The following is a 12582-nucleotide window of genomic DNA, read 5'->3' on the forward strand; positions in this document are numbered from 1 at the left end:
CCCAAACTCTTGACACTACTACAGACACAGAAGCCCTGGATGTACGAGACCTTTTATTTTAAAAAACACCATCATACAGAATTGTTTTCTATAATTAAATACACTACTTTTCTCCTTCCTTCCTTCCTTCCTTCCTTCCTTCCTTCCTTCCTTCCTTCCTTCCTTCCTTCCTTCCTTCCTTCCTTCCTTCCTTCCTTCCTTCCTTCCTTCCTTCCTTCCTTCCTTCCTTCCTTCCTTCCCAGGCAAGAGGGAGTTTTTCAGGGGAAATATTATTATCACTAGGAAGCATTTCTGGGTCACAAACCTCCAGCAGCACCCTCTAGCGGCACCCAAGGATCACAGCAGGGCTGCCTGTTGGAACTACAGCTCCAATGTAGCCCTGTGGGTGTCCAAATGTGCTGCCACCCAAAGTACTGAGTAACACATGTTCCCAGTACAGTCTGTCTCCCACCATCCATAAGCTATCATGGCCTTCTGGCCAGGTAAAGAAACAGCACCCGTCCTGGCCAGGATGCCAGCCTGACCTTCCCTACTATGCTGATAAAAACAGCTAAACAACTGGTGATTATTCACCAGGGCTTTTCAATAAATTCCTGATTCCTCTCTCATACTAAAGACATTCATTTTAGGTTCAATGTTCACTGACTGAGTGAGATTGTGGCATCAGATGAACAGGGAGTCCATCCAGAGTTGTTTTCTACTTTGCATCTTATGCTTCTGAGAACGGCTTTGGTGCCTAATGACTCTGTATTTTGGTATTCACTATTGGATTAATGTTCATCATGCATGTGTATTTCTTACTGTTAATTTTTTACTTTGAGTCATTCACCATTGCTTAAAATAAGCAAATGTGAATTGCAAATTTCAAGAAATGTGAAACTTAGAAATAGCCTTTCATTAAAACAGGGTTATCAGTGCACACAAAGTCACATAATCAACAAAAAGAGCAGAATGGCAAACAGTTTGCAAAAAAAAATTACTTAAACAAGTCAAATGTACTTTAAAAAAGGACACGTAGCCAGTGAACAACACACTTTCCTACTGGATCCTTCCTATCTTGACACTTTGCAGACCAGGATGCTTCATACAGGAGCTGACACTTACTGAATAACATACAGCTCTAAACTCATTTTCTCTTTTTTCCAATTTTATATTTACACCAAAAAGAAATAAAGTTGAAGCTTAGTAATTCATTGTGTGTTAAACTAGCAGTTGGCTAAGATGCAGATTGTGTTATTGGCTGAGATTGCCACATAAGCATGTCTGATATTGAAAAAGCTCTTTAAAATTGTGACTTTAAAGCCGTTATAATAAAAATGGAGAGTCAGAAAGGCCTGCATCACATTTGACCTAACATTCTAGAAATTGGTAAAACTCACTAGTCTTATGCAAGTCACTAACTGCAGAGCATCTTTAAATGTAAAAAACAAAATATCTGCTCAGTTTCTAAAATCTATCTACCTTGTAATGAAGGACAAAACATGAAGTAAAAAAGTTGGGGTGCCAAAGTAATCCCTGCATATTAAAGTTGGCTAAATTAAGTAAATGCGAGAAGTCTTCTTCTAGCGCGAGTCAAAAAGGTGACTGTTTATTTGAATGTGGCAGATGTGGTGGATTTCAGTGTGTCAGACAGGAAGAGGTGGGCTCAGTAGACCTGAACAGATGTGACCTCATAGGATTGCACCTGTCAATCATTCTGCAACAGCAAAACAAGGAGAGGTGTTAGTTGACAGTGCTAACCATCCATCCATCCATCCATCCATTTTCTTCCGCTTATCCGAGGTCGTGTCGCGGGGGCAGCAGCTTGAGCAGAGATGCCCAGGCTTCCCTCTCCCCGGCCACTTCTTCTAGCTCTTCCGGGAGAATCCCAAGGCGTTCCCAGGCCAGTCGAGAGACATAGTCCCTTCAGCGTGTCCTGGGTCTTCCCCGGGGCCTCCTCCCGGTTGGAAGTGCCCAGAACACCTCACCAGGAAGGCGTCCAGGAGGCATCCTAATCAGATGCCCGAGCCACCTCATCTGACTCCTCTCGATGCGGAGGAGCAGTGGCTCTACTCTGAGCCCCTCCCGGATGACTGAGCTTCTCACCCTATCTTTAAGGGAGAGCCCAGACACCCTGCGGAGGAAACTCATTTCAGCCGCTTGTATTCGTGATCTCGTTCTTTCGGTCACTACCCATAGTTCATGACCATAGGTGAGAGTAGGAACATAGATCGACTGGTAAATTGAGAGCTTTGCTTACGGTTCAGCTCCTTTTTCACCACGACAGACCGATGCAGAGCCTGCATCACTGCGGACGCCACACCGATCCACCTGTCGATCTGACGCTCCATTCCTCCCTCACTTGTGAACAAGACCCCGAGATACTTGAACTCCTCCACTTGAGGCAGGATCTCGCTCCCAACCCTGAGAGGGCACTCCACCCTTTTCCGGCTGAGGACCATGGTCTCGGATTTGGAGGTGCTGATTCCCATCCCAGCCGCTTCACACTCAGCTGCGAACCGATCCAGAGAGAGCTGAAGATCACGGCCTGATGAAGCAAACAGGACAACATCATCTGCAAAAAGCAGTGACCCAATCCTGAGTCCACCAAACCGGACCCCCTCAACACCCTGGCTGTGCCTAGGAATTCTGTCCATAAAAGTTATGAACAGAATCGGTGACAAAGGGCAGCCCTGGCGGAATCCAACTCTCACTGGAAACGGGTTCGACTTACTGCCGACAATGCGGACCAAGCTCTGACACCAGTTGTACATGGACCGAACAGCCCTTATCAGGGGGTCTGGTACCCCATACTCTCGGAGCACCCCCCACAGGATTCCCCGAGGGACATGGTTGAACGCCTTTTCCAAGTCCACAAAACAAATGTAGACTGGTTGGGCGAACTCCCATGCACCCTCCAGGACTCTGCTAAGGGTGTAGAGCTGGTCCACTGTTCCGCGACCAGGACGAAAACCACACTGTTCCTCCTGAATCCGAGGTTCGACTATCCGACGGATCCTCCTCTCCAGGACCCCCGAATAGACTTTTCCAGAGAGGCTGAGGAGTGTGATCCCTCTGTAGTTGGAACACACCCTCTGGTCCCCTTTCTTAAAGAGGGGGACCACCACCCCAGTCTGCCAATCCAGAGGCACTGTCCCTGATGTCCATGCGATGTTGCAGAGACGTGTCAACCAAGACAGCCCTACAACATCGAGAGCCTTGAGGAACTCCGGGCGTATCTCATCCACCCCCGGGGCCCTGCCACCAAGGAGTTTTTTGACCACCTCGGTGACCTCAGTCCCAGAGATGGGGAGCCCACCTCCGAGTCCCCAGGCTCTGCTTCCTCATTGGAAGGCATGTTAGTGGGATTCAGGAGGTCTTCGAAGTACTCCCCCCACCGACCCACAACATCCCGAGTCGAGGTCAGCAGCGCACCATCCCCACCATATAGTGTTGACACTGCACTGCTTCCCCCTCCTGAGATGCCGAACGGTGGACCAGAATCTCCTCGAAGCCGTCCGAAAGTCGTTCTCCATGGCCTCCCCAAACACCTCCCATGCCCAAGTTTTTGCCTCAGCAACCACCGAAGCCTCATTCTGCTTGGCCTGCCGGTACCTATCAGCTGCCTCCAGAGTCCCACAGGACAAATGGGACCGGTAGGTCTCCTTCTTCAGCTTGACAGCATCCCTCACCGCTGGTGTCCACCAACGGGTTCGGGGATTGCCGCCACGACAGGCACCGACCACCTTACGGCCACAGCTCCGGTCAGCCGCCTCAACAATAGAGGCACGGAACATGGCCCATTCGGACTCAATGTCCCCCACCTCCATCGGGACGTGGTCGAAGTTCTGCCGGAGGTTGGAGTTGAAACTCCTTCTGACAGGGGGGCTCTGCCAGATGTTCCCAGCAGACCCTCACAACACGTTTGGGCCTACCAGGCCTGACCGGCATCATCCTCCACCATCGAAGCCAACTCACCACCAGGTGGTGATCAGTTGACAGCTCCGCCCCTCTCTTCACCCGAGTGTCCAAGACATGTGGGCGCAAGTCCGACGACATGACCACAAAGTCGATCATCGAACTGAGGCCTAGGGTGTCCTGGTGCCAAGTGCACATATGAACACCCCTATGCTTGAACATGGTGTTTGTTATGGACAATCCGTGACGAGCACAGAAGTCCAATAACAAAACACCGCTCGGGTTCAGATCGGGGGGGCCATTCCTCCCAATCACACCCTTCCAGGTCTCACTGTCATTGCCCACGTGAGCATTGAAGTCTCCCAGCAGAACGAGGGAGTCCCCAGAAGGTATGCCCTCTAGCACCCCCTCCAGGAACTCCAAAAAGGGTGGGTACTCCGAACTGCTGTTCGGCGCATACGCACAAACAACAGTTAGGACCCGTCCCCCCCACCCGAAGGCGGAGGGAGGCTACCCTCTCGTCCACCGGGTAAACCCCAATGTACAGTCTTCAAGTCGGGGGGCAATAAGTATGCCCACACCTGCTCGGAGTCTCTCACCGGGGGCAACTCCAGAATGGTAGAGAGTCCAGCCCCTCTCAAGGAGATTGGTTCCAGAGTCCAAGCTGTGTGTCGAGGTGAGCCCGACTATATCTAGCCGGAACCTCTCAACCTCGTGCACTAGCTCAGGTTCCTTCCCCTTCAGAGAGGTGACATTCCACGTCCCAAGAGCCAGCTTCTGTAGCCGAGGATCGGACCACCAAGGTCCCCGCCTTTGGCCACCACCCAGGTCACACCCGACCTCCTTGGCCCCTCCCATAGGTGGTGAGCCTATGGGAAGGGGGACCCACGTTGCCTCTTCGGGCTGTGCCCGGCCGAGCCCCATGGGTGCAAGCCCTGCCACCAGGCGCTCGCCATCGAGCCCCACCTCCAGGCCTGGCTCCAGAGGGGAGCCCCGGTGACCCGCGTCCGGGCGAGGGAAAACGCCGTCCAAATTTTTTGTTCATCATAGAAGGTCTTTTTGAACCGCACTTTGTCTCATCCCTCACCTAGGACCAGTTTGCCTTGGGTGACCCTACCAGGGGCATAAAGACCCGGACAACAGAGCTCCTAGGATCATTGGGACACGCAAACCCCTCCACCACGATAAGGTGGCGGTTCGAGGAGGGGACAGTGCCAACCCCTGGCTAGAAATAGAATTACCTTTAGCTAAACCTTGGAGTTCTTTCCCATTCTCACGTGTGTGACAACCTATGTAAATAAACTGAGGCCTGTTATTTGGGGAGAGGGTACAACAGAAATTTGGAACACCATGGGGTACAAATTGCAATAATAAAAGTTTGTAAAAGTTTGTACTGGATAAGCCTTTTAACTCAGGCATGGTAGACAAAAGCTCCCTTTACAGTGTATGTAATTTCTATTATTGTACTTGTCATTGGTAAGTGGAGTCAGGACGGTTTTATAGGAGCTCACAGTCTCCCTTCCATTATGGTGGCCTGTGATAAAATTCAACAGTTTCCACAAACATTAAAACAAATTGTAAAATGACACACTGTACCTAATAAATGTATTAGCCTTGCTATTTGTAGTAATGGCAGTCATCCGCTTGATCCCTCCAAGGTGCTTGGGTTTGAGGGCCTGAATGAGGTCCATTGGTGACAAAGTCTTTCACTCCGGAGCTGCTTTTAGGAATATTAGCTTCACTGTGGACCTCAATAACAAAAATGTTCAGAAATAAAAGCATGTGCCATTTTCAGTGAATGAAAATCTGTCAAGCGGTTTTTAATTCTATTAGTATTACTTTTTGCTTTATTTTTTCATTAAGATAAATTACAAACTCAATTTTATGAATGATGAATTGAAATCATAACTGATAAGTGTGTTAACTGACCAATTGAAGGACATTTTAAACAAACACTAAAAGAAGAGTAATAAACAGAAACAGAATTCACATGTAAAATACAGTAATGTGAGTTTCATGGTAATTCTATCAATCAACATGAGTATATTGTTTGTAATTCAGTGTATTACTTTATTATAAGATAGATAAGTCAACCTTTTACTTTTCAGTTTGTTAACACCTTATTAGAGAGATCCATAAACTTTAGTTAAAGACATAACAAATTAGGCCAGCCGATGACTGACACAGTTAAAAACCTTCACTTAACTGTGTATTTCCTGGCCATATTTCACAGTTTTAGCAATTGAATTGTTCACCTTTATTAGGTAAGGTGACTGCAGATTATGTCACATAGAAGGTTGATTGGTCTTGTGTGAAAACATGCAGTGGCTCATTTTTCAAAGGTTCAGACTTTTAATCTAAAAGTGTTTAATTTGTCTCTCACATCATGAACAGTGGACTAAGTCCCTTTAAAAAGAAAGACAAGACCACTGAGCAAATTAAGACATCAGTCAGATAGGCAGAGCTTCGTGACTCAAGTGAGATTAGGTTTACACCCATGAAAGAAAACCCCCTGGTTTATTTGGCATCGCGACCACCCCCTGAACTCCTTCTCACCTCCCTAAAAACACTTATTTTAGGTAAACTGTGAATTTCTGTGCTCATCATGTATATTATGTTGTATATTTATTGCTTTGCTTGGATGTTTACATTTCAAAAAAGGCTTTTTCTGCAGCACATATACTGTAGTACAAGCTGAAAACTTTTATTTTTATTTTAATGTGAGCTAAATCAACGTATAAATATATCCTATGTTTTGGATATACAGTAATCAGATATATGTCTACCTAACCATTTAAAACATAAATCACAGCGGCATACTGATTATTGATTATATTTGTGGCATCCTACAACAACAACAACAACAACATTTATTTATATAGCACATTTTCATACAAAAAGTAGCTCAAAGTGCTTTACGTAATGAAGAAAAGAAAAATAAAAGACAAAATAAGAAATTAAAATAAGACAACATTAGTTAACATAGAAAAAGAGTAAGGCCCGATGGCCAGGGTGGACAGAAAAAACAAAAAAAAACTCCAGAAAGCTGGAGAAAAAAATAAAATCTGTAGGGGTTCCAGGCCACGAGACCACACAGTCCCCTCTGGGCATTCTACCTAAAGTCCTATCCTAGAGTAGGAACCAACCATGGGTCAGACATTGGGCATTACAGGGCCCACTTACACACGCACACACACACACATACACACCGGGCTAATGTAGAGTTGTCAGTTAACTGGACAGATGTGGTGTGCAAGCCTTTTGGTTGTCAGGGAAAAACCAAAGTACTCAGAAGAAAATCCACACAGACCGCAACCGGCCAAGGATTTCAACTAAGGACTTTTCAAATGTTATGCTGTGTCGATAATCACTGAGACACCTGGGTGAAGCAGCAGTTTAAAATAATTGGTAAAGAGAATTGTTTAGTAAAGGCTGTGGGTTTACTTTTGTTTTAAAAAAGGCAAATTAACTCAGTTTCTACTATTCCATCATAACACAGGCAGTGTTCAGTTTGTGTACTCCTGGGAAAGCACCAGTAGTAGCAACTTTGTACAAACATCATAAAGATAATGAAATCCAAAGGGATGAGCAAAGGGAGTGCTTGAGCTTGTGTCTGGAAATGAGTAAAGGAGGAACAATAGCAGTGGATGGTGAGAGGAAGCACTTTATGGGACAGTCAGCATGGAGGCAGGCACTGTCAGCTGGATTGGTCACTGCCTTGGAAAAGCCACCATGGACAGGCGTAGTTGTGGTACTTTGCTCTCATATTCATGCGATGTCAATGAAAAGGCCTGATGTCTGGACCGAAAAGTGAAAACCCTTGGTAGGAACCTATGATATTAAATCAGTGGAACATTCTAGAGTGTCCATCTCTTCTCTTTTTTAAAGCTTAAATGGATTCTTAAGGCGAGCTGGAGAAAAAAATAGTTGTTAGGTGAGATTAATGGCTGAGTTTTATTTTAATTTGTGCTTTTATTCTCTCCTGTTCTCAGTTTTCCAAAATTCTGACTTAATGACTAAGAGTAATATAATCAAACAAAACTGGGGGGAGCATTCAGATCTAGGTGCACGTGTTTTAATCATCTAACCCCTAATCTTTTATTTTTTCAGAATGGAAGTACATTTGTAAAGCAGCTGGTGAGTACTTGTGTTCTAAGTTATAAAATGCAAAAAACTGTAAATAATCATAAAAGTTGAAAAACTGTCTGTTTTGTTATTGTGTACATTTGTCCTGTGACTGCCACACACAGCATATATTGAAGGAGCTCAGGGGGTCAATGTCTGTCAGTTGTGTTTTTCAAAGGAGTTACAATTTTGAACAAACTTTATTACAATAATAATTTAAATCCTCATGACCATGGGGCAAGATTTCCATCAAAAGTATCTATCTGCCCAGTCAATTGTAGGATTTATCACCTTGTGATTGTCCATTAATTGACACTGACCCTTCTACTCCCATCTCTTTTCAGCTCATGTGACTTTGGACCCTACCTTGTTGTGTCTGCAGATGATCGTTGTGTACGAGATCAGTTTAAAGATCAGAATGTCCCTGACACTCCACTCAGGTTTGACACCTGGCGCTTTGTCCTGGGGAGGAAGAGTTTCACCTCAGGATGGCACTACTGGGAGGTAGATATGAAGAAGAGGAGTGAATGGTATTTGGGTGTCGTCAGTGTGTCTGCACAGAGAAAAGGACGAGTGAGTCTGAAACCTCAGTCAGGATACTGGATTGTGAGGCTGAATAGTGATGAGCTGACTGCACTGACTGACCCTGAGACCACACTGCGACTGAGAGTGATACCCCAGAAGGTGGGCATGTACCTGGATTGTGATGAGGGGCGCCTCTCATTTTACAGTGTGGAGGACCGCTGGCACATCTACACCTTCAATGTAAGCGTCACTGGGAAACTGTACCCGCTGTTTGAACCTGGAATTGATGAAGAAGATCTTGAGATCCTGCAACCTGGAGATGAAACAAATCACTCTGTCCAGCAGAAGGAAGTTGTCTAATTGTGCTTGAGATTATTCTCTAAATTGAACTGCTTCAAATTGTACACGTACAATTATTGTAGATTAGTCATTTTTTTCAGCATTTTCCATGAAAATAACAAAAATGTTAAGGTGTTTTGAAATGTTAACAGTGATATTTCTGGTACTGACACTATTGAATAAACACTATGAACTTTTGATTATTTGTTCTGTGCTCAAATTTTAGATATTTGTGGTTGAAAAGTGACTTTTGGAACTGTAGGCTAAAGGTAAGAACCAGATATGTGACAGGAGAAAGTTTATAATCCATCCAGGATCTGGGAAAAATTGATATAGAATACAACGTAAGGTTTTATACAGTAAGGCCAAAACAATTACCTTAAACATTTGGCTCAGGTGCTAGTGCCAATTATCTTATAACTCCAAGAACTTGGTTTCAATTCCTGGTTCTGATACTTGCTAAGTGGAGTCTGTATGTTTTCCGGGGGTTCGTTTCACTTTTTTCTCTTACTTCCTAAATAAATGGCCTTATTATGTTGATTAAGCACTCTGATTTAGTGTGAGTGTAAGTGAGCTCTGCAGCAGAAGGGTGTGCCATCCACAGCTGGTTGCTGTCCTGGGCCTGCCACTACTGATAGATGCCAGCTGTCCAGGACCCTGCAATGAATGCTTGGATAATGTCTCTGCACTGCGGGGAACACAAGGTATTTCAAATACACCTGCCTTTAAAAACATCTCAGGCCTGTTCAGCACAGTGAGAAAGCAAATTCTGAAGCTCCTGTTACTCTGGCCAAACCAAAGAGCAATGGCTGACTGGGCTAAAATCTGGGGCTAAGATCCTTAGGCATTCTGGTAATCCAGAGACAGAAACATCTACTTGGTGGGCAAGATTATCCATATTACTAACCGAGAATGCTAAACCGGATGATGGACGCAGGCACATCCGGCCATGGGCCGTAGCTGCAAAAAGACGTACTGCGCAGGCGCAAAAAGAGTCCGCGAGAGTCGGCTGAGGAGCCGAGAAAGGCGGACAAAAGAGGGTGAGAGAGGCGGATGAGGGGCCGCGAGAGGCGCAGGCGCAAAAAGAGTCCGCGAGAGTCGGAGAAAGGCGGAGAAAAGAGGGCGACAAAGGCGGATGAGGGACCGCGAGTGGCGGACAAGACCACAGAAAAAAGGAGTGAGCACATACAAAAAGGAGAAATGAGGCGCAAAGTCAAACGCAGGAAAAGCACGAAACACATTGCACACGAAACTAGACCCGAAAAAAAAAAAAAAAAAAAAAAGAGGCTCGCACACAACAGCAAGGCACCCCCCCCCCCCCTACAGGCACCGGACGGGACACACACCAAGAGGGGGATTCAACAAGCCCATGGAACACAAAAAAAAGAACACAAAACCTCCCCACAGACCCTACAAGCGAGGGACGGGACACACACAAAGAGGGGGATTCAACAAGACACAGGAACACAAAAAGAAAGAAGACGCTCGCGCAACAACAATCCTCAACAACCCCCCCCCCCCCCACCCACATCCATAAGAAGTCACACCCAAAGCCACATATTCTAAAGTGAACGTCAGCACCTTCACACTAGACAGCATAGGTGTCAGCATTGGTGGATCTCCTTACAATAAAGCACTATTAACCGTTCAACTGCAGAAAAGGAAACATATTAACAGTGACTGCGACCCTCCTTATTACTTATCCATATTTCGGATGCTGAGAAAGAAACAAGTCATGAATACACGGTCATGGGTACAAAACGAAAAGGAAAGGATAACAGGAACAAACACACGAACACGAAAGAAACAACAAAATAGACGGCTATGCAGCATAGGTGGATCTCATTACAATAAGGCACTATTAACCGTTCAACCGCAGAAAAGTCTCCATATTAACAGTGAGTGCAATACTCCTTATTACTTATCCATATTTCTAAAAGAAAAAATGTCTCGACTCCAAAAACGCAAAGCTCAACTACAGCTTCTAACTAACGATGTACCTAAAAGTAAAAACTTTATGAACTGCGTTAGATCCTACAATAGTTCATTTGCTTTTAGTAAATATCAGGCCACCAAAAGGCAATGGCCCATACTGCTTTCCCATATGTGCACAAATACTGCATCGCATTGGAACAGTGCACCCTGAAACAAATCAACAACGCAAATATGCACAAATCTACATCCTGGATCCACATGACGCAAACTATCAATCAAAGTGCTGCATCGCAACAGGCACGGATTCAAAACGAAACACCTCCCGTCTCAGACATACGTTAACGGCAAGGAAGGCTACAACGGGCGTCTCACACAGCACAGGCAAATCGATTACAGCTCCAAAACAACACGTCCCAAATACTACACATGCAACAACGCGCCTCTCAAACGGCACAAGCAAAACATACACCGGGAAAATTCATTCGGATTAATGAATGTCATTTGCAATCATTGTCATTCAGTTCACTTCCCTGAAGAAACAACTGGCAATACAAGTAATACATTTAGACGTTGTTGTCAAAAGGGTCAAATTAGACTGCCTTCTTTACATTCATATACTGAATATCTACAGAAGATTCTAACTGATGATGTACCTGAAAGTGAAATCTTTATCAACTGCATTAGATCCTACAAATCGGTATCCACTATGAACATTAACGGTGGCACTGCACGTGACATCCGTCTTCAAAAAATGTTGTTTATTGATGAATGTACAATGGCATGAAGTCACTTACTCAACACCATTCATAAACTTCTACAAACGTTTATGAATAATAATATTCGATTTGGAGGAAAGGTACTTTTATTAGGAGGAGATTTTAAACAGTGATTAGCTATTCTTCCAGATGCCATGCACTCAGCTATTGTTCAGTGCACCTTAAAATACGCAGACAATTGGCATTGCTTTCAAAAGATACAGTTAGTAAAAAAGATACGATGTCCAGAACCAGATCATAACAATTGCTTATTACAACTGAGAGATGGTACATTTACCAATACAGATGGACTTCAGCCACATATTATTACAATTCCTCAAGCCTTTATCTGCGATGACTTAGTTACAGAGAGATTTGGAACAGCAATCTCATTAGACCAAATGCCCCTTTTAACACAACGTACTATATTATGTCCAAAAAATATTAATGTGGAAAACATAAATACCCAAGTCATTCCATTACTTCCTGGAGAGACACAACTCTTTCTAAGCTCTGACAAAGTTGACTCTGATCACGATAATGACCATCTTCATTGACCTTTCAAGTTCTGACCTGGAATTACCTTTTACACTTAAACGGCGTGTACAAAGAAATTTTCCAATAAACCTTTACACTGTGCCACACACTTTATTGTTTGCTTTCTATTTGCATCATCTACACCGTCACACTATTCTATATCTCATTCATACATCACGCTCTTTGTCATTCCCAACACCAGGGGTTGGCGAGCGAAGCGAGCAGGGGGCGGAGCCCCCTAGTTAGAATAAGAAGCAAAAAAAGAACAGTGACACTGAAATAATCCAATCATTATTTTTAAAACATCTTTCCCTATTTTTTAGGAGGCTGCATGGTATACTTGGCACAGTGCAGGAAACAATGTGTAATGCAATGTCAGTTAATCACAGAGCACACACAAACATACAAACACACACAAAATTCACCCACCTGCTTAGTCCAACTAAGGGTCATGCAGAGTAAAGCCTAC

At 44.6% G+C, this 12582-nt stretch overlaps 2 protein-coding genes across 2 annotated transcripts in view; both read left to right on the plus strand.

Annotated features, from left to right (window-relative positions):
• Window positions 1-9084, plus strand: part of LOC114643144 (butyrophilin subfamily 1 member A1-like) — a 186586-nt gene extending 177502 nt beyond the window's left edge. The window contains exon 11 of the mRNA XM_051922307.1: window positions 8707-9084. Within this exon, the coding sequence (XP_051778267.1) occupies window positions 8707-8907 (201 nt within the window). The 3' untranslated portion in view covers window positions 8908-9084. The remainder of the gene's footprint in view (window positions 1-8706) is intronic.
• LOC114643436 (E3 ubiquitin-protein ligase TRIM39-like) overlaps window positions 1-12582 on the plus strand; it is a 303199-nt gene that overhangs the window by 15848 nt on the left and 274769 nt on the right. The gene's annotated exons all lie outside the window — the stretch shown is intronic.

Source organism: Erpetoichthys calabaricus, chromosome 2, assembly GCF_900747795.2.
Source record: "Erpetoichthys calabaricus chromosome 2, fErpCal1.3, whole genome shotgun sequence".
NCBI classification, from domain to species: domain Eukaryota; kingdom Metazoa; phylum Chordata; class Cladistia; order Polypteriformes; family Polypteridae; genus Erpetoichthys; species Erpetoichthys calabaricus.